At 41.7% G+C, this 24,629-nt stretch overlaps 1 protein-coding gene across 3 annotated transcripts in view; it reads left to right on the forward strand.

The window, feature by feature from the left end:
- The window catches only part of PLRG1 (pleiotropic regulator 1), a 115,954-nt gene that overhangs the window by 87,018 nt on the left and 4,307 nt on the right, over positions 1 to 24,629 (forward strand). For all 3 annotated transcript variants that reach the window (XM_075860331.1, XM_075860332.1, XM_075860330.1), the window contains 3 exons: positions 3,640 to 3,748; positions 10,225 to 10,364; positions 10,474 to 10,667. In XM_075860331.1, the coding sequence (XP_075716446.1) occupies positions 3,640 to 3,748; positions 10,225 to 10,364; positions 10,474 to 10,667 (443 nt within the window). The remainder of the gene's footprint in view (positions 1 to 3,639; positions 3,749 to 10,224; positions 10,365 to 10,473; positions 10,668 to 24,629) is intronic.

Here is a 24,629-nt window from a genome sequence, read left to right on the forward strand (position 1 = left end):
AAGAGTTGCAAGGTGCAAACCCCTGCTGACCAAAAAGAAAACAAAGGCACTTCTCACATTTGCCAGATAACATCTAGATGACTAGCAAGATAATGGGATAATCTGTAGACTGATAAATCAACGGTAGAACTTTTTGGAAGACATGGGTCTCGTTACATCTGGCGTAAAGCTAACACCGCATTCCACCATAAGAACATCCTACCAGCCAGTAAACGTGGTGATGGTCTGGGGCTTCTGGAGGGCCTGGAAAGCCTTGTCATAATTAATGGAAACATGAATTCTGCTCTCTGTCAAAGTCCTGAAGAAGAATGTTCGTTTGTGACCTAAAGCTGAAGCGCAGTTGGGTTATGCAGCAGAACAATGATCTGAAACACACCGGCAAGTCCACCTCTGGCTCAAGGGAAACAAAATTGATGTTTTGGAGTGGTTGAGTTAAGGTTGTGACTTGAATCCCATTGAGCTGTTGTGACAAGACCTTAAAACGGGCAGGTAACGCTCGAAACCCTCCAATGTAGCCAGTTGGGAACAATTCTTCAAAGAAGAGTGAGACAAAATTCCTTAACAGTGATGTAAAAAACTCATATAAAGTTATCGCAAAGGTTTGTTTGCGGTTTAGGGGGGCAATTACTTTTTCACACGGGTTATACAGGTTTTGAATAAATCTTTGTCCTCGATAAATAAAATAATCATTTAAGCCATTAGTGACGGCCCAAAGGTGTTTTTACGGTGGCCACTAACGGGCTTTATTCTGATGCAGTAGCCTTTTTAACGGCGCTCAATAAGAACAAACAAACTGCGCCAGGAGCCGTTAAATCTCCCTGCTCTCAGGTAGCTGCGGGCTGGGAGCATACCTGCTCGAACGGGCGAGATCGATATCCGTATCGATCTCACCCACTTAACCCCTCAGATGTGGCGCTCAATAGCGAGCGCCGCATCTAAGTGGTTTTGGACAGCGGGAGGGAGCTCCCTTTCTCCTCCCACCGATACCTTGCGTGAGATCGCAGGGTGCCGTTATCTTCTATGGCAGCCGAGGTCCTAATAAAGGCCCCCAGGTCTGCCTCTAGCTAATGCCTGCTAGGCCATGCCAGAGGCAGATGCCTGTCAGTTTTACACAGGCACAAATACACTGCAATACAGAAGTATTGCAGTGTATTCTAAAAGCGATCAGATGATCGCATAGTGAAGTCCCCTAGTGGGACTAGTAAAAATAATTTAACGTTAATAATAAATAAATAAGTGAAAAATAAAAAACCCACTTTTCCCCCTTACAAAATGCTTTATTATTAAAAAAATTCAGTCATGCACATTTGGTATCGCCGCGTCCGTAACGACCCCAACTATAAAGTTATAAAGTTAATACATTATTTAACCCGCTCGGCAAGCGCCGTAAAAAAATAAACAATGCAAGAATTGTTGTTTACTGTGAATCCTGCCTTAAAAAAAAAAAGTGATCAAAAAGTCCCATGTACTCTAAAATGGTACCAATAATAAAAAACAAAAGCCCTCATACATCTGTATTGACGGGAAAATAAATAATTTTGAAAAAAAAGTGTTTTTCTGTGTAAAAGTAGTAAAACATACAAAATCTATATAAATTTGTTATTGTAACAACCTGTTGAATAAAGTTATTGTGTTATTTATACCACACGGTAAATGGCGTAAATTTAGGAGGCAAAAAAGTGGTGAAGTTGCTGTGTTTTTTTTTCCATCCATCCCCAAAAAAAAGTTGTTAAAGGTTAATCAATAAATTATATGTACCCCAAAATGGTGCTAATATACAACTTGTCCCGCAAAAAAACAAGACCTTATACAGCTATGTCGACGCAAAACTAAAAGAGTTATAGCTCTTGGAATACAGCGATGGTAAAACTTAAAAAATAACTTGCTCATTAAAGAGGCTCTGTCACCACATTATAAGTGCCCTATCTCCTACATAAGGAGATCGCCGCTATAATGTAGGTGACAGCAGTGCTTTTTATTTAAAAAAAACAATCTGTTTTCACCACTTTATTAGCGTTTTTAGATTTATGCTAATGAGTTGTTTAATGCCCAAGTGGGCGTGTTTTTACTTTAGACCAAGTGGGCGTTGTACAGAGGAGTGTAAGACGCTGACCAATCAGCGTCATGCACTCCTCTCCGTTCATTTACTCAGCGCATAGGGATCCTGCTAGATCCTTATGTGCTGTCTTATACTAACACATTAACAATACTGAAGTGTTTAGACAGTGAATAGACATTCCACGGGATGTCTATTCACAATCTCTGCACTTCGTTACTGTTTCTATGGTAGTTACAGCAGAGGAAGCGTAATCTCGTAACCTGTCATCTACAGCGTAATCTCGCGAGATTACGCTTCCTCTGCTGTAACTACCACAGAAACAGTAACGAAGTGCAGAGATTGTGAATAGACATCCCGTGGAATGTCTAAACACTTCAGTATTGTTAATGTGTTAGTATAAAACAGCACATACTGATCTAAAAGGATCCCTATGCGCTGATTGAATGGAGAGCAGTGCATGACGCTGATTGGTGATTTCAATGGTGACGGATCTGGTGCCAATGTAGTAGACTACGCTATTGATTCTGTCAAAACGGCGGAACCCTTGCACAATTGAGACAAACGGAAACCAATGGCACCAGATCCGTCACCTTTGAAATTAATGGTGATGGAAACCTTTGGTGTCAGTCAGGCTCCTTTTCCGACGGAAAGCTCAGACGGAACCTTCTGAACGGGACCCTAGCGCAGATGTGAACAAAGCCTTACAAGGGGCGATTTATCATTTTGAATGTTTTTGATATTAATAACTATATGTATTTGGGCTTAAATTCAGAAATGGGCAGTTTAGTAGGGTCAGGGAAATATTAAAGTTTTCCCAGAATCATCAATTATTACCTATCTACAGGATACGTGATAATTTTATAATAGCTGGGGGCCCCACAGATTGAAAAAAGGGGCTCCCGTACCAAATGTTTTGCTATTTGTCCCAGTAGCCACCTTCGAACACGGACTCTTGATAAGGGCAGCATGATTATTATAGTGCCAGATCTGCTTTAAGTAATGTTCAGGTGCAGAAATGAAGTGTGGCGCTCATATGAGATATTCCATTGCACCTGTGAATGTGTGATAATGCTGTGTTACTGAGGAGTTTACCGGCTGGCACCTATTGTTAACATTCACCAGCTGCTGGCACATCTGCCAAACAGATCTACAGGTTCATCAGTGAGCTGATTTTTTAGAGCGAGGCTTCAATGGAGATTGTAAAATGTATGAAAATGTACTTATTGTATAGGAGTTCTCCGATTCTATCCTATGTATATACACAGTATAAGCTTGTGCTGACACAAAATCATTGTAGGTACAGCCCAAATCTTTTTTAAGAAACAAAAATAAATTTCGAGATTTTCAAAGGAAGTCATTGATGAAATTGATAAACAAGTGAAACAAATGGCTGCCTGAGTGATTGACTAAGGCCGGGATCTACATGTGCTTACAATTTCAGGTGCTCTTGGTTCTGGTGACAGAATTACTGGCGCTGTAGTTTGGAGGCAGCGGGTACACCCTAAACTGTTGGAATCATTTTTATTTGATCCAGATTATTTTGTGTACATTGATTTTCCCTAAATTACCCTCTTTTCCAGGAAGCCACGATACCACAATTAGGTTGTGGGACATGGTGGGTGGAAAGACTCGCGTCACACTGACAAATCACAAGAAGTCTGTCAGAGCTGTTGTATTACATCCACGACAGTAAGAGCTTTTTCATTGTAGACCTATTATTGTATTACACATTTCATTTTATGGCTCATAATAAAAATGTCAAATTTGCATTCACATTGTAAACTGCAACATGTTTACATAAAGTCTATGAAGTCTGGGTTTTGGCACTCTGTGTGAAACGTTCCTGAGTGTCACATTAACCGCCTCATCGTCATTGACTGGTCAATTCCTAGGATCAAAAAAAAACACAAACATGTGAGCCCTTGTGTTATATAGAAATTACCAAACATGTCTGCCCATCAATCAGCACTTTGCGGAGCCATCAATTGTACTCCATGGCTCATCTTTAACCCGTTAGTGACCGGCCCATCGTGTTTCTACGTCGGTCACTAACGGGCCTTATTCCGATGCCATAGACTTTTTACGTCGCGGCATCGGAATAAGTTTACAGAGCAGGGAACTGTCAGATCTCCCTGCTCTCAGCTGCTAGAGGCAGCTGAGGGCTGGGGGCGTCCCTGCTCTGCCGTGTGAGATCGATATTAGTATCGATCTCACACGTTTAACCCCTCAGATGCGGTGCTCAATAGCGAGCACCGCATCTGAGTGGTTTTGGAGAGAGGGAGGGAGCTCCCTCTCTCTCCCACCGACACCCGGTGATACGATCGCCGAGTGTCTGTGTCTGTAATGGCAGCCGGGGGTCTAATAAAGGCCCCCAGGCTGCCTGGAGTGAATGCCTGCTAGATCATGCCGCATGCATGACCTAGCAGATGCCTGTCCGTGTTAAACGGACAGGCAGTAATACACTGCAATACAAAAGTATTGCAGTGTATTATAAATGCGATCGCAGAATCGCATATTATAGTCCTCTAATGGGACTAGTAAAAAAGTGAAAAAAAAGTTTACTAAAGTTAATTTAAAAAAAAAATGTGAAAAAAAATGAAAAACCCAGCTTTTCCCCTTACAAACTGCTTTACTATTAAAAAAACAAAATAAAGTTAAAAAGTTACACATATTTGGTATCGCCGCGTCCGTAACAACCCCGACTATAAATCTATTACATTATTTAACCCGCACGGTGAACGCCGTAAAAAATGTAATAAAAAACTATGGAAAAATTGCTGTTTTCTGTGAATACTGACTTTAAAAAAATGTAATAAAAAGTGATCAAAAAGTCGCATCTACTCCAAAATGGTACCAATAAAAACTACAAGTCGTCCCGCAAAAAAAAAGCCCTCATACGACCGCATCGGCGAAAAAATAAAAACGTTACGGCTCTTCAAATATGGAGACACAAAAACAAATAATTTTGAAAAAAAAGCGTTTTTACTGTGTAAAAGTAGTAAAACATACAAAACTATACAAATTTGGTATCGTTGCAATCGTAACAACCCGCTGAATAAAGTTATTGTGTTATTTATACCACACGGTAAACGGCGTAGATTTAGGACGCAAAAAAGAGTGGCGAAATTTCAGATTTTTTTTCTATTCCCCCCCCCCCCCCCAAAAAAAAGTTAATAAAAGTTAATCAATAAATAATATGTACCTAAAAATGGTGCTATTAAAAAGTGCAACTTGTCCCGCAAAAAACAAGACCTTATACAGCTATGTCAACGCAAAAATAAGAAGGTTATAGCTCTTGGAATGCGACGATTGAAAAACGTAAAAAATAGCTTGGTCATTAAGGTCCAAAATAGGCCGGTCATTAAGGGGTTAAAAGGGGCTGTTTAAGATTGAAAAAACAAGGCTGCTTTCTACCTAAACAGTGACTCATTTTTCAATAAACTTAAAGAGGCTCTGTCACCACATTAATCTGATCGGCGCTGTAATGTAGATGATCGTTTTTCAAAATAAAAAACACTTATTTTTGAGCAAGTTATGAGCAATTTTAGATTTATGCTAATTAATTCTTAATAGACAACTGGGCGTGTTTTTACTTTTGACCAACTGGGTGTTGTACAGAGGAGTGTATGACCGTGACCAATCAGCGTCATACACTTCTCATTGTTCCAGCCCAGCATGATCCACAGCACACATACTGCAATCACACATTGTGCAGTGAAAGAAGCTGTGCTGGAACAATGAAAAGTGCAGGACGCCGATTGGTCAGCCTCATACACTTTTCTGTACAACACCCAGTTGGTCAAAAGTAAAAACACGCCCAGTTGTCTATTAAGAAACGAATTAGCATAAATCTAAAATTGCTCATAACTTGCTCAAAAATGATCGTTTTAAAAAAAAAAAACAAAAAAACTGCTGTTATCTACATTACAGCGCTGATCAGATTATGTAGGAGATGGGGCACTTATAATCTGGTGACAGCCTCTTTAAGCTGTAATACCAGACACAACCTATGGAAGTCAATGGGCTTAGCGGAAATGCCACACACAACCTGTAGACAGGTGTAGCACTGTTTTTGAATGAAAGCAGCCAGCTTTTCTGTTCCTGTACCCCTTTAACCTGTTAGTGACCACCAATACGCCTTTAACGCAGGTCACTAAGGCTAGGCCGCTTCCTTTTTATGGCGGCCTAGTCTGCTCCAGCCCGCACTGGATGCCCGATGCAGGTGTTCGGCTGTCTGAGGAAAGCCGGTCTCCTGCTCTAACAGCCGGGATCGGGGAAACCTCTGATCCTAGCAGTTTAGCCCATTAGATGCTGCAGTTTAAGTAGTCTCAGAGGGAGGGGGTTCCTCCGATCACCCATCGGCGGCCAGCAAATGCCTAACAAAGGCCCCCAGGCCTTCCATGGCTGTATTCCTATTAGGCCATAGCATAGGTGTGGCTTTTTAGATTGCCTGTCAGTCTTAGGGTTCACACGCAGTGGTTTCAGACGTAATTTGGCGTTTTACGCCTCGAATTACGCCGGAAAAAACTGCTCCATTACGCCTACAAACATCTGCCCATTGCCTTCAATGTGATTTACGATGTTCTGTTCCCACGAGCCTTTATTTTACGCGTCGCTGTCAAAATACGGCGCGTAAAATGACGGCTCGTCAAAAGAAGTGCATGTCACTTCTTGGGACAATTTTGGAGGCATTTTTCATTGACTCCATTGAAAAACCGCTCCAAAAACGGGCGTTAACAATGCCGCAAAAAACGCGAGTTGTAAAAAAAAAAAAAAAACGCCTGAAATCATCTCTGTATTTTCAGACATTTTTGCTCACTGCGTGTGAACATACCCTTACACTGACAGGTCATAATGCTTTGGTATGCAAAGTATACCAAATCATTATTTAAAGAGGCTCTGTCACCAGATTTTGCAACCCCTATCTCCTATTGCAGCAGATCGGCGCTGCAATGTAGATAACAGTAACGGTTTTTTTTAAAGTTATGACCATTTTTATATTTATGCAAATGAGGCTTTCTAGAGTACAGCGGGGCGTGTTTAAAGTTAAAGTACAACTGGGCGTGTATTGTGTATGTACATCTGGGCGTTTTTACTTGTTTTACTAGCTGGGCGTTGTGAATAGACGTATCATCCACTTCTCTTCACAACGCCCAGCTTCTGGCAGTGCAGACACACAGCGTGTTCTCGAGAGATCACGCTGTGACGTCACTCACTTCCTGCCCCAGGTCCTGCATCGTGTCGGCCACATCGGCACCAGAGGCTACAGTTGATTCTGCAGCAGCATCGGCGTTTGCAGGTAAGTCGATGTAGCTACTTACCTGCAAACGCTGATGCTGCTGCAGAATCAACTGTAGCCTCTGGTGCCGATGTGTCCGCGCTCGTCCGACACGATGCAGGACCTGGGGCAGGAAGTGACGTCACAGCGTGATCTCTCGAGAACACGCTGTGTCTGCACTGCCAGAAGCTGGGCGTTGTGAAGAGAAGTGGATGATGCTGATTGGTCACTGATTCGTCAGCATCATACACTTCTATTCACAACCACCAGCTAGTAAAAGAAGTAAAAACGCCCAGATGTACACACACAATACACGCCCACTTGTACTTTAACTTTAAACACACCCAGTTGTACTTTAGAAAGCCTCATTTGCATAAATATAAAAATGGTCATAACTTGGCCAAAAATGCTCGTTTTTGAAAAAAAAAAACACGTTACTCGTATCTACATTGCAGCGCCGATCTGCTGCAATAGGAGATAGGGGTTGCAAAATCTGGTGACAGAGCCTCTTTAACCCCTTAATGACCACCAATACGCCTTTTCACGTCGGTCACTAAGGGGCCTTAGGCTAGGCTGACGCCTTTTCACGTTCGCCTAGTCTAAGTCCTGCACGGGTCTCTCGTGCAGGCTGGAGCCGGGGCTCAGCTGTCTGATGACAGCTGAGCTCCTGCTCCAACGCCCGCGATCGAAGTTTACTTAGATCGCGGCCGTTTAACCCGTTAAATGCCGCCGTCAATAGCGACTGCGGCATTTAACTTTGTTTACAAAGGGAGTGAGCTCCCTCTGTCAACCATCGGCGGCCCGCGAATGCAATCGCGGGTCTCCGATGGGGTGTCATGGCAGCCGGGGGCTTGATAAAAGCCCCCAGGTCTGCCCTGGACATATGCCTGTTAGGACGCGCCAGAGGCACGTCCTAACAGATTGCCTGTCCGATTTACACTGACAGGCAATAATGCTCTGGTATACGAAGTATACCAAAGCATTATAGCAGCGATCGGAACATCGCACAGTAAAGTCCCCTAGTGGGACTAATGAAATAAATAATAAATGTGGAATAAAGAATTATAAAAGTTACAGTAAAAAAATAAAACCATTTTTTTCCATAAAAAGTGGTTTTATTTAGTAAAAGTGTAAAAAATAAATAAAAATACACATATATGGTATCGCCGCGACCGTGATGACTCCATTAATAAAGTTAATATGTAATTTAAACCGCAAGGTGAACACCGTAAAAAAAAAACGCAAAAAACAATGGCGAAATTGCTATTTTTTTCCATTGCCCCCCAAAAAAGTCATAATAAAAATGAATCAATAAGTCCCATGCACCCCAAAACAGTACCAATCAAAACTACGTCTCGTCCTGCAGAAATCAAGCCCAAAATATCACTACATTGATGGAAAAATGAAAAAGTTACGGCTTTTGCAAAGCAACGATGCAAAAACAAATAATTTTAGTTCAAAAGTGTTTTTATTGTGCAAAAGTCGTAAAACATAAAAAAACCTCTACATATGTGGTATCGCCGTAATCGTACCGACCCATAGAATAAAGGTAACATGTTAATTACATCGCACAGTGAACGGCGTCAATTTAAAAATGCATAGAACAATGGCGGAATTTCGTTTTTTTTCTTATAATTCCCCCCCCCCCCCCCCCCCAAAAAAGTTAATAAAAATGGTGCCATTAAAAAGTACAACTAATCCCGCAAATAACAAGTCCTCATACAGCTATGTAGACGAAAAAATAAAAAAGTTCTAGCTCTTTGAATGCGACTATAGAAAAACGAATAACATAGCTTGGTCATTAGGGTCTAAAATAGGCTGGTCACTAAGGGGTTAAGCGATCAAAAAAATTGCATAGGGATACCTGGTGGGACAAAAAAAAATTAGATTATTATTTAAAAGAAAAGTGAAGCATAAAAAAAAACTATATCCATTGAAGGTAGTTATATTTTGTAAAAACGATTAAAATGAATACATATTTTTATATATATATATATATCCTGCAAGGTGAACAACGTAAACAGAGGAATTGATAATTATTCCCCCCCCCTCCCCAAATTTTTTTCATTAGATTGATCAAATACAAAGTCCCATGTGCCCCAAAATGGTACCAATGAAAACGACATCTCGTCCTGTAAACAGTCGACTACGCTATTGTTTCCACTAAAAAAAATTGAAGCCTTACGAAGCGGAGACAAACGGAAGCTTGAACGGAACTCAGACGCTGATGTGAAACCATGAGCCAGCCAGCCCCCTCTCACCCCCCCTCCCCCGCTATTGTATCCAAAAGGCATCGGCATTACATACAAGGCAACTAGCAAATCCCAGTGTAGCTGTGTTGTCCCTTCACCTACTGAAAGAGTTGTGCCCGGTAATATGTCAATGCCTAATGAGTGACACCACTTTCATCAAACTATTGATTTATCATAGAGACACATGAAAAGTTTGGATCGGTGCTGAGACCCCCACCGTCGCTGAAACTCAAGTGCAGAAGCGCTCCGCTGAGCACCCTGCACCTTCAGCTGTGATCGGCGCTCCCTGTCAATAGTTTGCTGAAAGTGCAGTTACTCTTTATGAAAATGTATTCGAATAAATAATCAATAGTAAAATACTGAATTTCCTACATAAGTGCCGAAAGAACAGAAGAAGAAATGACCAATCTCTTAGCATTAGTTCATCGTTCCCTTTATGGAAACCTTTTTCTTCTGATTGCCAGCGACTAGTCTTGAGAGAAGCCAGAAATAGCATTCGGTGCACAGCAGCGCGCCGTGTGACTTGATCGTTCTCGACTTGTGGAATAGTCAGCACAACTCCTATTGTGCAACTGTGTGTATTCCAAAATTATCCGCTTCGTTTCTATGCTCCATAATAGTTTCTTCTATTCTAGGTACACATTTGCATCTGGGTCACCAGATAATATTAAGCAGTGGAAATTCCCTGATGGAAACTTCATCCAGAACCTCTCCGGCCACAATGCTATAATCAACACTTTGGCTGTCAACTCTGATGGAGTGCTGGTGTCAGGAGGTGCCACGCTTTGTTTTTAGAAGATACTTGTGTACCTCCGTTTCCTTACCTAGTTAGTAAGGATATTAAGTGTTATTTTGGTCTGACACCTCACGATTTTGTTTTGCAGCTGATAATGGAACAATGCACCTATGGGACTGGAGGACGGGTTATAATTTCCAGAGAATTCACGCTGCCGTTCAGCCCGGCTCTCTAGACAGTGAATCTGGTATATTTGCATGCACCTTTGACCAGTCAGAGAGCAGATTAATCACTGCCGAAGCCGATAAAACTGTCAAAGTCTACAGAGAGGATGATACTGCGGTATGTATTACCTTCTATGAAAATAGCTTCACAGAAACACGCGGTTTGGAAGAGGCAAACGCCTGTATATGATGTGCTTTATGTTATGTATGTGCTTTTGTTTGTGTTAAATAGTTAATAGTCACTGGGTATTTGTTCTGCTTATTCAACCCCTTAGGCCTCATGCACACGACCGTAAAAACACCCGTTATTACGTTGTCGTAATTACGACCCGTAATAACGGGCTCATAGACTTCTATTGGCCGCGGGTACCTTCCCGTTTTCTTACGGGAAGGTGCCCGTGCCGTTGAAAAAGATAGAACATGTCCTATTTCAGGCCGTAATAATGGCATGGACAGCCCATAGAAGTCTATGGGGCTCCCGTAATAACGGGTGACTACGTGTGTGCACCCGTCATTACGGGAGCTTTGCTAGGCGACGTCGGTAAATAGTCACTGTCCAGAGTGCTGAAAGAGTTAACTAATCTGCAGTAACTCTCAGCACCCGGGACAGTGACTACCGATCAGAATATACAGCAACCTGTAAAAAAAAGACGTTCATACTTACCGAGAACTTCCTGCTTCCTCCAGTCCAGTCTCCCGGCCGTTGCCTTGGTGACGCGTCCCTCTCGACATCCGGCCCGACTTCCCTGGATGACGTTTCAGCCCATGTGACCGCTGCAGCCTATCACAGGCCAATCACAGGCTGCAGCGGTCACATGGACTGCGCGTCATCCAGGGATGTCGGGCTGGATGTGAAGAGAGGGACGCGTCACCAAGACAACGGCCGGGTAAGTATGAATTTCTTTAACTTTTATTACAGAAAGGGCTGTCCCTTCTCTCTATCCTGCACTGATAGAGAGAAGGGGCTGCCGATTAGTGCAGTGTAATTTTGCAGCCAAAAACGTGCCCGTAAATACGGTTGGAATACTGGTGACACCGGGCCCGTATTTACAGGCACGGGCCCGTAAATACTGGTGCAAAACGGGTCAAATACGTGTGACACCGGACCCGTATTTACGCCAGTATTTACGGGTGGGAAAAAATACGGTCGTGTGCATGAGGCCTAAGGCCGCTTTAAAACGTGGCAGATTTCTTGTAGATTACTAGTGTGGATCTTTAAAGGCTATGTACTCCTTTGATGAATTTGTTCATCACTGTGATTGGTGCAACTTCCTAAATACATTTTATTAAAAATTATTTTGACATTTTGAGATACAGCTGCCTTGTATCCTTTATACAGAGCAGCTGTTTTGTTCTCTAAGACCTGAATCCATCAGGTCCACGGGACTGACGGGTTCAGTGACAGCGGGTCCTGCGTGTCTCTAAAATGCAGGATCCACCTGTAATCGAGCACATCTGAGTTATGACCTTAGATGTCATCGTTAACCGCTCGATACGCAGGAACTGCTGTCACTGAAGCAGTCAGTCCCGCTGACCTGATGGATACAGGGTTCAGAGCTAGATACAGCTCCTCTGTATGCAGGGTACAAAGCAGCTGTATCTCAAAGTAAGAATAATTTTTAATAAAATGTATTTAGGAAGTTGCACCAATCACACTGATGCACAATTTTATAAAAAAAAAAAAAAACAACGCACGATAACGGAGTACATAGCCTGTAAATGCAATGACAAACGTTTTTTGCAGACAAATCAATTGCGGATATCTTCAGCTATGTGTAAACGTGGCCTTATAGTCATGCATGCTGTTTTCTGTATGTCCATTTCAAAAATCGATATAATTTTTTTTTTTTCAAAAACATAAGTATGCCTTACCTTTTTTCGATCTGCTTTCCTCCATTTAATTCAATAAAGCGCGTCATTAACCCCTTAACGACCTGTCACGTACTGGAACGTGGCAGTCGTTACGTGGAACCTCACTGCAACGGGCGCAATGAAAGATCACTTTGAGTTTGCCTGTTTAACACCTTAAAGGGAATGTGTTGCCAGAAAAACATGTTTTTTTTAAAAAAATTAAACATTTAGTGTGTGGGTGATTAAACATTGTTCAAATTTTTTTTATTTTTTTCACGAGTCAGGAAATATTATAAATTAATTCTAATTTATAATACTACCCATTTTTGGTCACTTGATGGAGCTGTCCCCAAAATTACAGCTTTGCAAAATTGGGTAAAAAGCCCTCGCTCTAGTGAGCTCTCAGCATCCCCCCCTCCTTTATCCTGGCTAGTGCCGGGATAAACGAGGGGTTTGAACGGTGTAACCTCCTACACTGTGTGTCGCCATTTTTTGAGCTAACACACAGTGTAGTAGGTTTACATACAGTAGTAAACACACACAAACACGAACATACATTGAAATCTCTTACCTGCTCCTGCCGCCGCGGCTCCCTCCGGCCCGTCCGCTCCGTTTGCTGCCGCTGGTCCAAGTGCACAAATCCGGAAGCCGCGACCGGAAGTAGTAATATTACTGTCCGGCCGCGACTTCCGGTCCACAGGAAAATGGCGCCGGACGGCGCCAATTTCGAATTGGACTGTGTGGGAGCGGCGCATGCGCAGTTCCCACACAGACGCCGTACACTGAAGTCAATGGGACGGGAGCCGTTCGCAGTCCCTATGGGACTGTGGCTGCCGTATTCCATGTCTGTATGTGTCGTTAATCGACACACACAGAAATGGAACAAAAAATGGCAGCCCCCATAGGGAAGAAAAAGTGTAAAAATAAGAAAAAGTAAAACACAAACGCACAAATGAATCTAAACGTTTTTAATAAAGCACTAACATCTTTGACATATAAAAAAAATAATTTGTGATGACACTGTTCCTTTAAATGATGCGGTCAATCGCGACCACGGCATTTAAATTGTTAGAATCAGAGATGCACCCCCTAAAACACGCCGATGCGCCCAATCGACCGTTTACAGTGGTTGTAACGGCAGCCTGGGGGCCTAATAAAGGCCCCCATGTCTGCCATCTTTGTACTCCTTTTGAAGCCCTGCCTCCAGCACGGCTTCAAAGGAGACTGTCAGAATTGCGATATACTGCAATACATTAGTATTGCAGTATATCATGCAAGTGATCCAAAGATCGCAGATTCAAGTCTCCTAGGGGGATTAATAAAAAAAGAAAAAACTGGAAAAATATTTTTTTAACTATGTTCCAAAACAAAAAATTGTTAAACAAAAACACAACCCATTTCCCAAGTTTTTTCCCTAAAGCAATGTTAAAAAAGAAATAGAAGTTAACACAACTGGTATTGCCGCATCCGTAAAAGTCCGAACTATCACAATATAGCGTTATTTAACCTGCTCGGTGAACAAAGTAAAAAACCTATATATATCAAATGCAAATTGCTGTTTCTTGGTCACCTTAGCTCTCCAAAAAAAAGGAAATAGTGATCAAAAAGTTTCCTGTACCCCAAAATGGTATCCGTGAAAACTACAGCTCGCCCCGCAAAATTTAAGCCCTCACACCTCTAAATTGATGGGAAAATAGTTATGGATCTCACAATATGGCGACACAAAACCCTTTTTTTTTTTTTTTTTTTTTTTTTTTTGCGTATACTTTTATTTTTTTTTAAGTGGTAAAACCTAAAACAAAACACAAATTTGGTATTGCCGTAATCGTATCAACCTGTAGAATAAGGTGAATATGTAGTTTTTATCGCCTGATGGACGCCATAAAAACAAAATCCCCCAAAAAATGGTGTAATCGCTGTTTTTTGCCCGTTTCACTGCACAATTTTTTTTTCAGATTCCCAGTACATTATGCAGTACAATAAATGGTGCCATGAAAAACTACAACTTGTCCCGCAAAAAACAAGCCCTTATGGCTTTATTGACGAAGAAATAAAAAAAAGTTATGGCGTTTGGAAGGAAAAAACACAAAATGGCCTTGTCTTTAAAGGGTTAAAAAATAAAATTAAATGGGAGACCACAAACACCAACGAAAAGCTCAGTTCGAAATGTGTTCATGTGTTGGACAGCACTGGTAACGTGCACTATTCGGGCATGATTTTGGCCCTAATAGTGTGCATGGGGCCTAAGTGTTATAGAGTGTCCCCAGTTGGGATCCTTCTGGAGGACCAGTGCAATGCTTTTATTTCCACCTGGGGAACCCTGTTTGTATTTATTTTTATGTTTGGCAAATCTTAACCCCTTAATGACCGGGCATGTTTGTACCTTAATGACAAAGCCAGATTTGTCAAATCTGGTATGTCTGACTTTATCAGAGAATAACTCTGTGAAAGTTTTGAATATCCAAGTAATTCTGACATTGTTTTTTCGTCACATGTTGTACTTTATTTTATTGGTAAAAGTAGACTGATACGATTTGCGGAAATTAATTAAAAAATAGAAAAATGGAAGAAATTTTGTAAAAATTACCATTTTCCCCTATTTTTAACTGCAATATGTCACATATGTACACACATACTGTACAATTTTTTTAATTAAATATATATTTCTATCTCTTTACTCCATTTTGGCAGCACTTTTGAAAAAATAAAATAAATTTTCAGCAATTTAGAGGACTTACAAATTGAATAATAATTTTATACATTTTGAAGTACATTTTGTTTTCCTGCACCAAGCCAGGTTTTCAGAGGCTCATAGGTGTCAGAATGGTGGAAACCCCCACAAATGACACCATTTAGAAAACTAGACCCCTTAAAGGAACAGTGTCATCACAAATAATTTATTTATATGTTAAAGATGTTAGTGCCTTAATATAAACGTTTATTTACATTTGTGTGTTTGTGTTTTACTGTTTCTTATTTTCACACTTTTTCTTCCCTATGGGGGCTGCCATTTTTTGTTCCATTTCTGTGTGTGTCGATTAACGACACACACAGACATGGAATACGGCAGCCACAGTCCCATAGGGACTGCGAACGGCTCCCGTCCCATTGACTGCCGTGTACGGCGTCTGTGTGGGAACTGCGCATGCGCCGCTCCCACACAGTCCTATTCGAAATTGGCGCCGTCCGGCGCCATTTTCCTGTGGACCGGAAGTCGCGGCTGGACAGTAATATTACTACTTCCGGTCGCGGCTTCCGGACAAGTGCACATGGAACAGCGGCAGCAAAGGGAGCGGACGGGCCGCGGCGGCAGGAGCAGGTAAGCGATTTCAATGTATGTTAGTGTTTGTGTGTGTTTACTACTGCATGTAAACCTACTACACTGTGGGTTACCTCAAAAAATGGCGACACACAGTGTAGGAGGTTAAACCTTTCAAACCCCTCGTTTATCCCGGCACTAGCCAGGATAAAGGAGGGGGGGATGCTGAGAGCTCACTAGAGCGATAGCTTTTAACCCAATGTTGCAATGCTGCAATTTTGGGAACTAGCTCCAAACAGCTCCATCTAGTGACCAAAAATGGGTAGTATTATAAATTTGAAAAAATTTATAATATTTCCTGACTCGCGAAAAAAATAAAAAAAATTTGAACAATGTTTAATCACCCACACACTAAATGTTTAAATTTTAAAAAAAAAACATGTTTTTGGGGCGACACCATGCCTTTAAGGTATTTCCCTAAGGGTATAGTAAGTATTTTGACCCCACAGTTTTTTGCTAAATTTAATACATAGCAGGTGAAAAAAATAATAATTTCACTTTTTTTCATAAAAGTATCAGTTTGAAGACCAATTTCTTTGTAAAGCGACGATGAAAATGAAGAAACACACCCCAAAATCTATCACCCTCTTTCTCCTGTTTTCAAAAATACCCACATTGTGGCCCTAATGCGTTGTTTGGACACACGGCAGGGCCCCAAAGGAAGGGAACACCCGGAGGCTTTCAGGACTCATATTTTGCTTGAAAATGTTTGCAATGCACTGGAGGGACCAAAACAGTGGAAACTCACCAAAAGTGACCCGATTTTGGAAAAACCTTCAAGGAATTTTTCTAGGGGTATAGTGAGCATTTAGACCCCACGGGTCTTTTGCAGAGTTTATTGGAATTAGGGCGCGAAAATTAATATCAACATTTTTTTCCACTAAAATGTTGAATTTTCTCATTTTCACAAGGGATAAAGGAGGAAAAAAACAACCATTTTTTTATAAAGCAATTTCTCCCGAGTACGGAAATACCCCACATGTGGTCAAAAGTTTTTTCATTAGAAATGAATTAACCCTTTCAGGACTGATCCATTTTTTGCTTTCATATTTTAGATTTTCACTCCCCGCTTTCCAAGAGCCATAACTTTTTTATTTTTCCATCAATTGAGTGGTGTGAGGGCTTATTTCTTGCGGGAGGATCTGCAGTTTTTATTGGTAAAATTTTTTGGTACATAAAAAGTGATTCAAAAGTTGTATTACATTTTTTTTTTTAGAGCGAAGGTGACAAAAAAAAAAAAATAGCGATTTTGGCGGTTTCAATTATTACATTTTTTTATGGTGTTCACTGTACAAATTAAATAATGGTATATTGTAATAGTTCGGACTTTTACGGACGTAGCGATACCAATTTTTTTCATTTTTTGACATTACTTTAGAAGAAAAATGCGAAAAGGTGTTTTGTTTTTTTAACTTTAAAAAAAAAAATTCTCACTACTAATAACTATAATTCTTCTACACATTTTATTAATCAATCCCCTTAGGGGACTTGATCCAGCGATCATTGGATCACTGGTACAATACACTGCAATACTAATGTATTGCAGTATATTGTTATTCTTACAGGCTTCTGTAACAGAGCGATCGCTGTTCCTGTCCGTTAGTACCGAGGGGGCCTGCTGTAATACACAGCCGACACCCGCAGCGTATGGAGCGGGCTCAGCACGTGAGCCGGCTCCATACATCAACCGCCGCACCATGACGGGCAATTAAGTCATGGTGCGCAAAGGGGTTAATGCGCAGCGGATGGTTCAAAGTGAAAATTGCAATTTTCCACTGATACGCCATTTTAGTGAACAATATGTTGTGCCCAGTTTGTGCCACAGAAGACAAATACCTCATAAAACGTTAAGCGGGTTCTCTCGGGTATGGCGACACCATATGTGTGGGCGCAAACTGCTGCTTGGGCACGCTGCAGGGCTCAGAAGGGAGGGACGCCATTTTGCTTTTGGAGCGCAGATTTTGCTTGGTAGGTTTCTGTTTTGGGTTTTGCTGGTATTTCAGTTTATAATGTGGGGGGCATGTGTAATCTGTGCGGAGTACATAAGGGGTATAATAAGAGGGTATAATAATGGGGTAAATAAATAATAATTCGCAGATATGTGGCCGGTGTCGCACTGATAAATGGCGCCCGATCTTATCCGCTTTTGGACACTCTGCACATTTTGCATCGCCATATTCTGAGAGCCAGAACTTTTTTATTTTTTCACCACCGGAGCTGTGTGAGGGCTTATTTGTTGCGGGACAATCTGTAGTTTTCATTGGTACCATTTTGGGGTACGTGCGATTTTTTTTTTTTTTTTTTGATCACTTTTTATTCAATTTTTTTGCAATCCTGAGCAAAAAACAGGAATTCTGACACCGTTTTTTAGGTTTTCTTTTTGCGGCGCTCACCGTACGCTATAGGTGACATTTTTACTTTATTCTGCGGGTCGGTACGATTACGGCGATACCAGATGTATATAGGTTTGGTCCTTTTTTTTTAGCGTTTGCGCAATAAAATGACTTATTTATAAAAAAAAAAAATTTCTGTGTCACCATATTCTGAGAGCCGTAATTTTTTAATTTTTTTGTCAAAAAAGCTGTGTAAGGGCTTGTTTTTTGCGGGACGGATAGAAGTTTTTATTGGTACTATTTTTGGGAACATGCGACTTTTTGATCACTTTTTATTCTTTATTTAGGGAGCGGTGGTGACCAAAAAAATTGCGATTCTGTCGTAGTTTTTTTATTGATTTTTTTTTTTTTTTGGGGTGTTCATCGTGCAGGAAAAATAACATTATAGTTTTATAGTTGGGTTCGTTACGAACGCGGTGATACCAAATATGTGTACTTTTTTAACGTGTTCATTTTTTTTCTATAATAAAAGTCTTATTATAGGGAAAAAAGCATTTAGTGTTTATAGAACTTCTAACTTTTATTTTTACACTTTTTTGAAAACATTTTTTTTACTTTTTTCACTTGTCCCACTAGGGGACACTTAGTCTTGCAGCTTTGATCGCTGCTAGAGTGCATTACACTACACACGTAGTGTAATGTACTCCAACTGTCATTGTGACGTGACTGTCACACTGACAGGAAGCAGAGAAGGAACGGCCGGAGGCTGTTCCTCCGAGGCTTCCGTGCATGGTAACCCGGAGGTCATTATCTGATCTCCGATTGCCGTGACAAGCATCGGTAGCCCCAACGATCACTTCGTGGGGGCTGCTGATTTGCTTCAAACCACTTAAATGCGGCGACGGCAATCCGTCGCCGCACTTAAGGGGTTAACTGCCGAAATCAGCGGCGATGGTCCGCTGTCCGGCAAGACTGATGTCTCAGCTGTCGGGGACAACTGTCAGCGCGGGTCTGTCACTCTGTGTTACACAGAGTGACAGTTTGAAATGCGGACGAAAATGAACGTCATGGTGCGGGAACTAGCAGCCGACCATGACGTTCATTTTCGTCCTTGGTCGTTAAGGGGTTAAAGGGGTTATTTACAATTATTTGCGGGCTAAAATTGGGAAATGATTCCTCCATTGTTTTTTGGGGTTTTGCTTTTTACGGCTTTCACCATGTGGTAAAAACGACAACTCAACTTTATTCTGTGGCTGAATTTTTATAGTTTTTTTTTTTTAATATATTTTACTACTTTTAAAGAAAAAAAATTTGTTAAAGGATTTGATTTGTGTTGCCACACTGTGAGAGCAATAACTTTTTAAATTTTTTTCATCGATTGAGCGGTGTGACTGCTCAGTGTTTGCGGGACGAGCTGTAGTTTTTATGGGTATTATTTTTTAGTACGTAAAATTTTTTGATACGTTTTTATTCCTTTTTTGGGGAGCGAAGTTGACCAAAAAAACAACGATTTTGGAGTTTTTAAATGTTTATATTTTTTTACGGCGTTCACTGTGCGCGTTAAATGTTTTATATTTTAATAGTTCCGAATTTTACGGACGCAGCAATACCAATTTCGGTAACTTTTTTTTTTTTTCTTTTTTACATAACTTTAGAGAAAAAAATGGAAAGTGTTTTTTTTTTGTTAACTTTTCATTCTTTGATTTTTTATTTACTAACGTATTGCAGTGTATTGTCATTTTTACAGGCATCTGTTAAGCCCTGCCACAGGCAGAGGCAGAGTGAAGGCAGTCCTGGGGGCCTTAATTAGGCCCTGGGCTGCCATGACAATCGTCGTCACCCCACCGCCCGATCCCACTGCGGGGGGGGGGGGGCGATGAGCTGTCAGAGAGGGTCGCCCCGCTTTTTTCAACGCCTCAGATGCTGTGGTTAAACAGTCAGGAACAGTCGACACCCGCAGCGTATGGAGCAGGCTCTATACATCCCCTGAGCTACGATGTACCAGACATGTCGTTTTGCGGGAAGGGGTCAAAGGACACATTGGAGAAATAGTGGGAGGTTTGCCAATGCATCACAATGAAGAACATTATAATAACTCTGCTAAACCATTAAGCTTGTAACCCTAAATCTTTTTTTTTTTTTGCCCTTCCAAAATGTAGCAGGAGTAGAAGAGATGCATTAAAAAAAAAAAAAAAAAAATACCATTACCTCACAGATCCCCACTGTTTGACATGGCTGCAGCAAGGACGTGCTCGTATGCCCACATGATCGCTGCAGCCAATCACAGGCCTCAGCAATTTTGTGACGATTACCCACTGAATGGCAGCGATCAAGTGGGTATACAAGCACATCGCTGCAGCCATGTCAATAAACCACGTCGGGCAGAAACAGAGCAGTGGCGCTGGACCTCCAGTGATGCGTGAGGTGAGCAACGGGCCCTATTATCGCCATTCAACACGGTTCATCCTCTCGTCGCTTCGGCGGCAGGATGAACGGCAAAAATGGCGCACCTCCGGCTAAGGACAGGAAACATAGCTGCTGAAGTAAGTATGAGCTAGACCCCCCCCCCCCCCCCCACCCCTAGTGAAGGAATCACTTCCCAATAAAAAATTGTTTCCCCTGTTTTTTCGCTCTGCCCCCAGACTTTCAGTTGTTGTTTTTCAGCTTGTCGCCTTCTTTCTAGTCTGCTCTTGATTAAGGGAAGACCTTCAGAGGCAGGATTGGGGCCAAGCTTACGTCTTTAGAACGCGGGCGTCCTCTCCTCAGCTGTGCCATTTTGAAAACCGACTTAGAGCATTTATAATCTGGTGACAGGGCCTCTATCTCCTACATAATCTGATTGGCGCTGTAATGTAGATAACAGTGGTTTTTATTTTGTAAAACGATCATTTTTGAGCAAGTTATGAGCAATTTTAGATTTATTTCTAATTAGTTTCTTAATAGACAACTGGGCGTGTTTTTACTTTTTAACAACTAGGCGTTGTACAGAGAAGTGTATGAGGCTGACCAATCAGCATCATACACTTCTCTCCATTCCAGCCCAGCCTCTTTCACTGCACAATCACACTGTAACAATCACACTGTGCTGTAGATCATGCTGGGCTGGAACAATGAAGTGTATGACACTGGTCAGCGTCATACAATTCTCTTTACAACGCCCAGTTGGTAAAAAGTGTAAAAACGCCCAATTGTCTATTAAGAAACAAATTAGCATAAATTTAAAATTGCTCAAAAATTATAGTTTTTCAAAATAAAAACCACAGTTGATAGGGCATTTATAATCTGGTAACAGAGCCTCTTTAAGGACTTCTGCTCTGATGCAACTCCTCTTCTGGGGCCATCCTTCTTCTGTCTACATCCACAGGGGTACACAGCTCCAAAGGTCTGCTAGGCCCTTTTGACTGTTTTTCTTGTAGTTCCCTAGAGGTTCATTTTCCTCTGTAGACAATGCTGCTTATTTCTTTTCCCCTTTCTGTTATGCTTTCTTCATGGGAAGATGTTACTAAGCCGTCTCTAAAGGTGGGCAAGGATACTTCTGCCTGTGGCGATTGTGATGTAAAGTTTTCTTGCAGCCAGCCTACCCCATCCTGGTGTGCTTGCTTCCTACGGCCCCCCAGATGCCCCCCCCCCCACCGAGGATTTAGCACCCTCTGAATGGGCGATGTCATTTGCTCAGGCCCTAGAGGACATTTCCAGTTTATGGTGCGGTCCTTGGTACTTTTGCCTTTCAAACGCAATAGCTATGGGTTACGACTAAAAGTAGTTGGCATACAAAACACATAAGCATACTGGTGCTCTGTCTTTGTGTGCTGAGTGGGTTTTTTTGGTTTCTATTATAAATTCTTTCCATTGGTTTGTGAAGTGCTAGATCATACCTTCTTGTTTGCTGCTGTGGGAGACATCTGAAATAGCTGAACCAGGGCGTGAAGACTTGACACTGGATCACTGAAGACACTGAACACCAGGGAGCTGGAAAAACTCTGTGGCTGTGCTTATCTGTACCACCAGGACTGCACCAGGAGTCGGGCCCCCTCTGTTTGAATACTCTCAGATCCTTAAATGTGTGGGGCAATATATTCCAGCATTGTCAGTGGTCTACATACCAGGGGTGGAGACATGGGCCGTAGATTTTCTCATCCGAGAAAGTCTAGATCAGGGAGAGTGGTCTCTTCACCAAAGGGTATTTCATCAACTGTGCCAAAGGCAGGGCTACCCGGATGTGGCTATTTTTGCATCCTGTCTCGAACACAAGGTACCAACCTACATGGCCAGGGCACTGGGTCCCAACGCCATCGCAGTCTATGCACTGGTCACTCCATGGGGAGAGTTCTTTCTCCTTTATCTCTTCCCTCTTCTTCCATTCTTTTCAAAAATGCTTAAAAGGGAGGGTGTTCCCGCTATTCTGGTGGCGGCTGTGGTCCTGATACGTAGATCTAATATACTTTTGCTTCTCTCCCACGGTCCGCTATTCCACCCCACTCAGCCAGGGTGTGCTACCTTACGCGGATGACTTATTTCCACTGGTGTGAACACAATTTCCATTCTATGAAATGTTCCACACATAGTCTTCCTTCCTGCAGTCAGGCCTTTAACAGGGACTTGGCTTATCTTCCCTGAGTGGTCAGGTTTCTGCTCTGCCCACTCTTTTACAGAGAACTTTGGCTTTCCATTCTCGGGTACTTTTTTTTTTTTTTTTATACAGGGGGGTGGGGAGGCGCTCATGCGCTTTCTGCTTTGACATACTATTGAGCCTTGGGATCTTAATTTCATTGTCGGGGCTCTTCAGGTGACTCTTTTTGAAAGACATTTTGCTGCATCTACCCTGGAAGGTAGCTTTTCTGGTGGCTATCACTTCCATCAGGCGGTTTCCAGAACTTGCTGACTTGTCCTGCACGTCACCGGTTTTGGTCATCAATAAGGATAAGGTGGTGTTCCGACTGTTACATCTTTTCTACCTTCCATATTAATGGAGAGATTTGTATCCCATCTTTTTGATTGTCTCCATCTCACCTGAGGGAATGGGCTTTGCTTTGCCTTGATTTGATAAGAGCAGTGTAAGCCTATCTGGCTGTGACAGCCGTTTCGACGCTCCGATTCTTTATTTATTTTTACATATTCCAAAAGGCCACACAAGGATTTGGCAGCATCCAAAGCCCCTATGGCGTGTTTGATCCGGTCTATAATTTTGGAAACCTATCAGTTTAAGGGTAAAGTTCCTCTCCTCCTGGTTATTGCCAGATCTACAAGAACTGTTGATGCCTCCTGGGTGGGTGGTCAGGCATCACATTTCAGTTGCTCAGGTCTGCAAGGCTGCTACCTCGGCTTCTGTGCACACCTTCAGTATATTTTACCAAATTCATACTTTGCCCTTGGCTGATGCCAGCCTGGGTCGCATATACCTATGGTGCGGTGTCCCAAAATGGATTCAACGAGAAATAGATTTTACGGTGAGTACGGATTTATTTTTTTTTTTTGTAGGTTTAACTGTAAAAGGAAGCTTCACGTTCTAGAGACATGAGGTATTTTTGAGATGCACTGAAAACCATTGCAATAAATAATACTTTTAGTATTTTCCTTGTCTATTGATACTCTAATTTTTCAGAGTACTTTTGGAAAATTAAAGCAGCAACCCCATTAGTTGCCAAGAGCAACAACTCCGCTTTTCCTTTGCGCCAGTTTTGATTCCCAACGTGCTTTATAAACTAGGGACAATATTGTTGCATTGCTTTTTCGTAGCCTTTCCTATTAGTAATATTTTTGGATTTAGCTGACCTGTATTGAATGCCAGCGTTCATTTTAAAGCCATCGTTTTCCTCATATAACTTTGTCCATTGCATGTTTGCAGGCCTCTAATGAGACAACGCTCAGCAGTCTTTCTTTTTAATTAGATTCGTGAAGGGCTCCCGTCACTAGATAGAAAGATCACATTGAGAAGTTTTGGGATAGAAGTAGCCAGATGAATTATTGAAACACTTTGAAGCCATCTGAATAAATGATTTCTCTATAGTATTATGAAGGCCTATTCATGGCAGAGAATGGTTCTGTGACCTTTTAGTTTCTAGATGATATAGACCTTGTTAATGTAGTCTTATAATAGAATTATAAACGATTATTGTACCAGGTACAGAACCATAATTTTATATAAACGTCAAGGTTTAATACAAAGTCGTTTCAACCAGACATGAACGCTTTGTGTCCGGATGTTTGGTAAATGCTTTTAACAACTTTGGACATTTTATTTCTTAAAAGATGTTGAATAGATATCCTTATGCAGTGCTTCAAAATATTGGGGCATATTTACCAATGCTGGTGTACCGCCGAGTGCGCTCTGTTAGGCCAGGATCATTCACACCGTTTGGATGCAGTTTTTGTGGCGCTTTTTGTCTGTTTTTTGAGCCAAAGCCAGCAGTGGATCCATAAGGAAGAAAAGGTATCAAGAATAGAGTGATGAATCTCCTTTCATTTGTGTGTTCAGCTAAAACCACCAAAAGACTGTGAGAGATCCTGGCTTTAGAGGAATATGGCGCAGTTTTTCCATCTGGCATTTGGTAAATAAGTCACTTCCTGGCACAATTGC

This window comes from Rhinoderma darwinii, chromosome 1 (assembly GCF_050947455.1).
Source record: "Rhinoderma darwinii isolate aRhiDar2 chromosome 1, aRhiDar2.hap1, whole genome shotgun sequence".
NCBI lineage: Eukaryota > Metazoa > Chordata > Amphibia > Anura > Rhinodermatidae > Rhinoderma > Rhinoderma darwinii.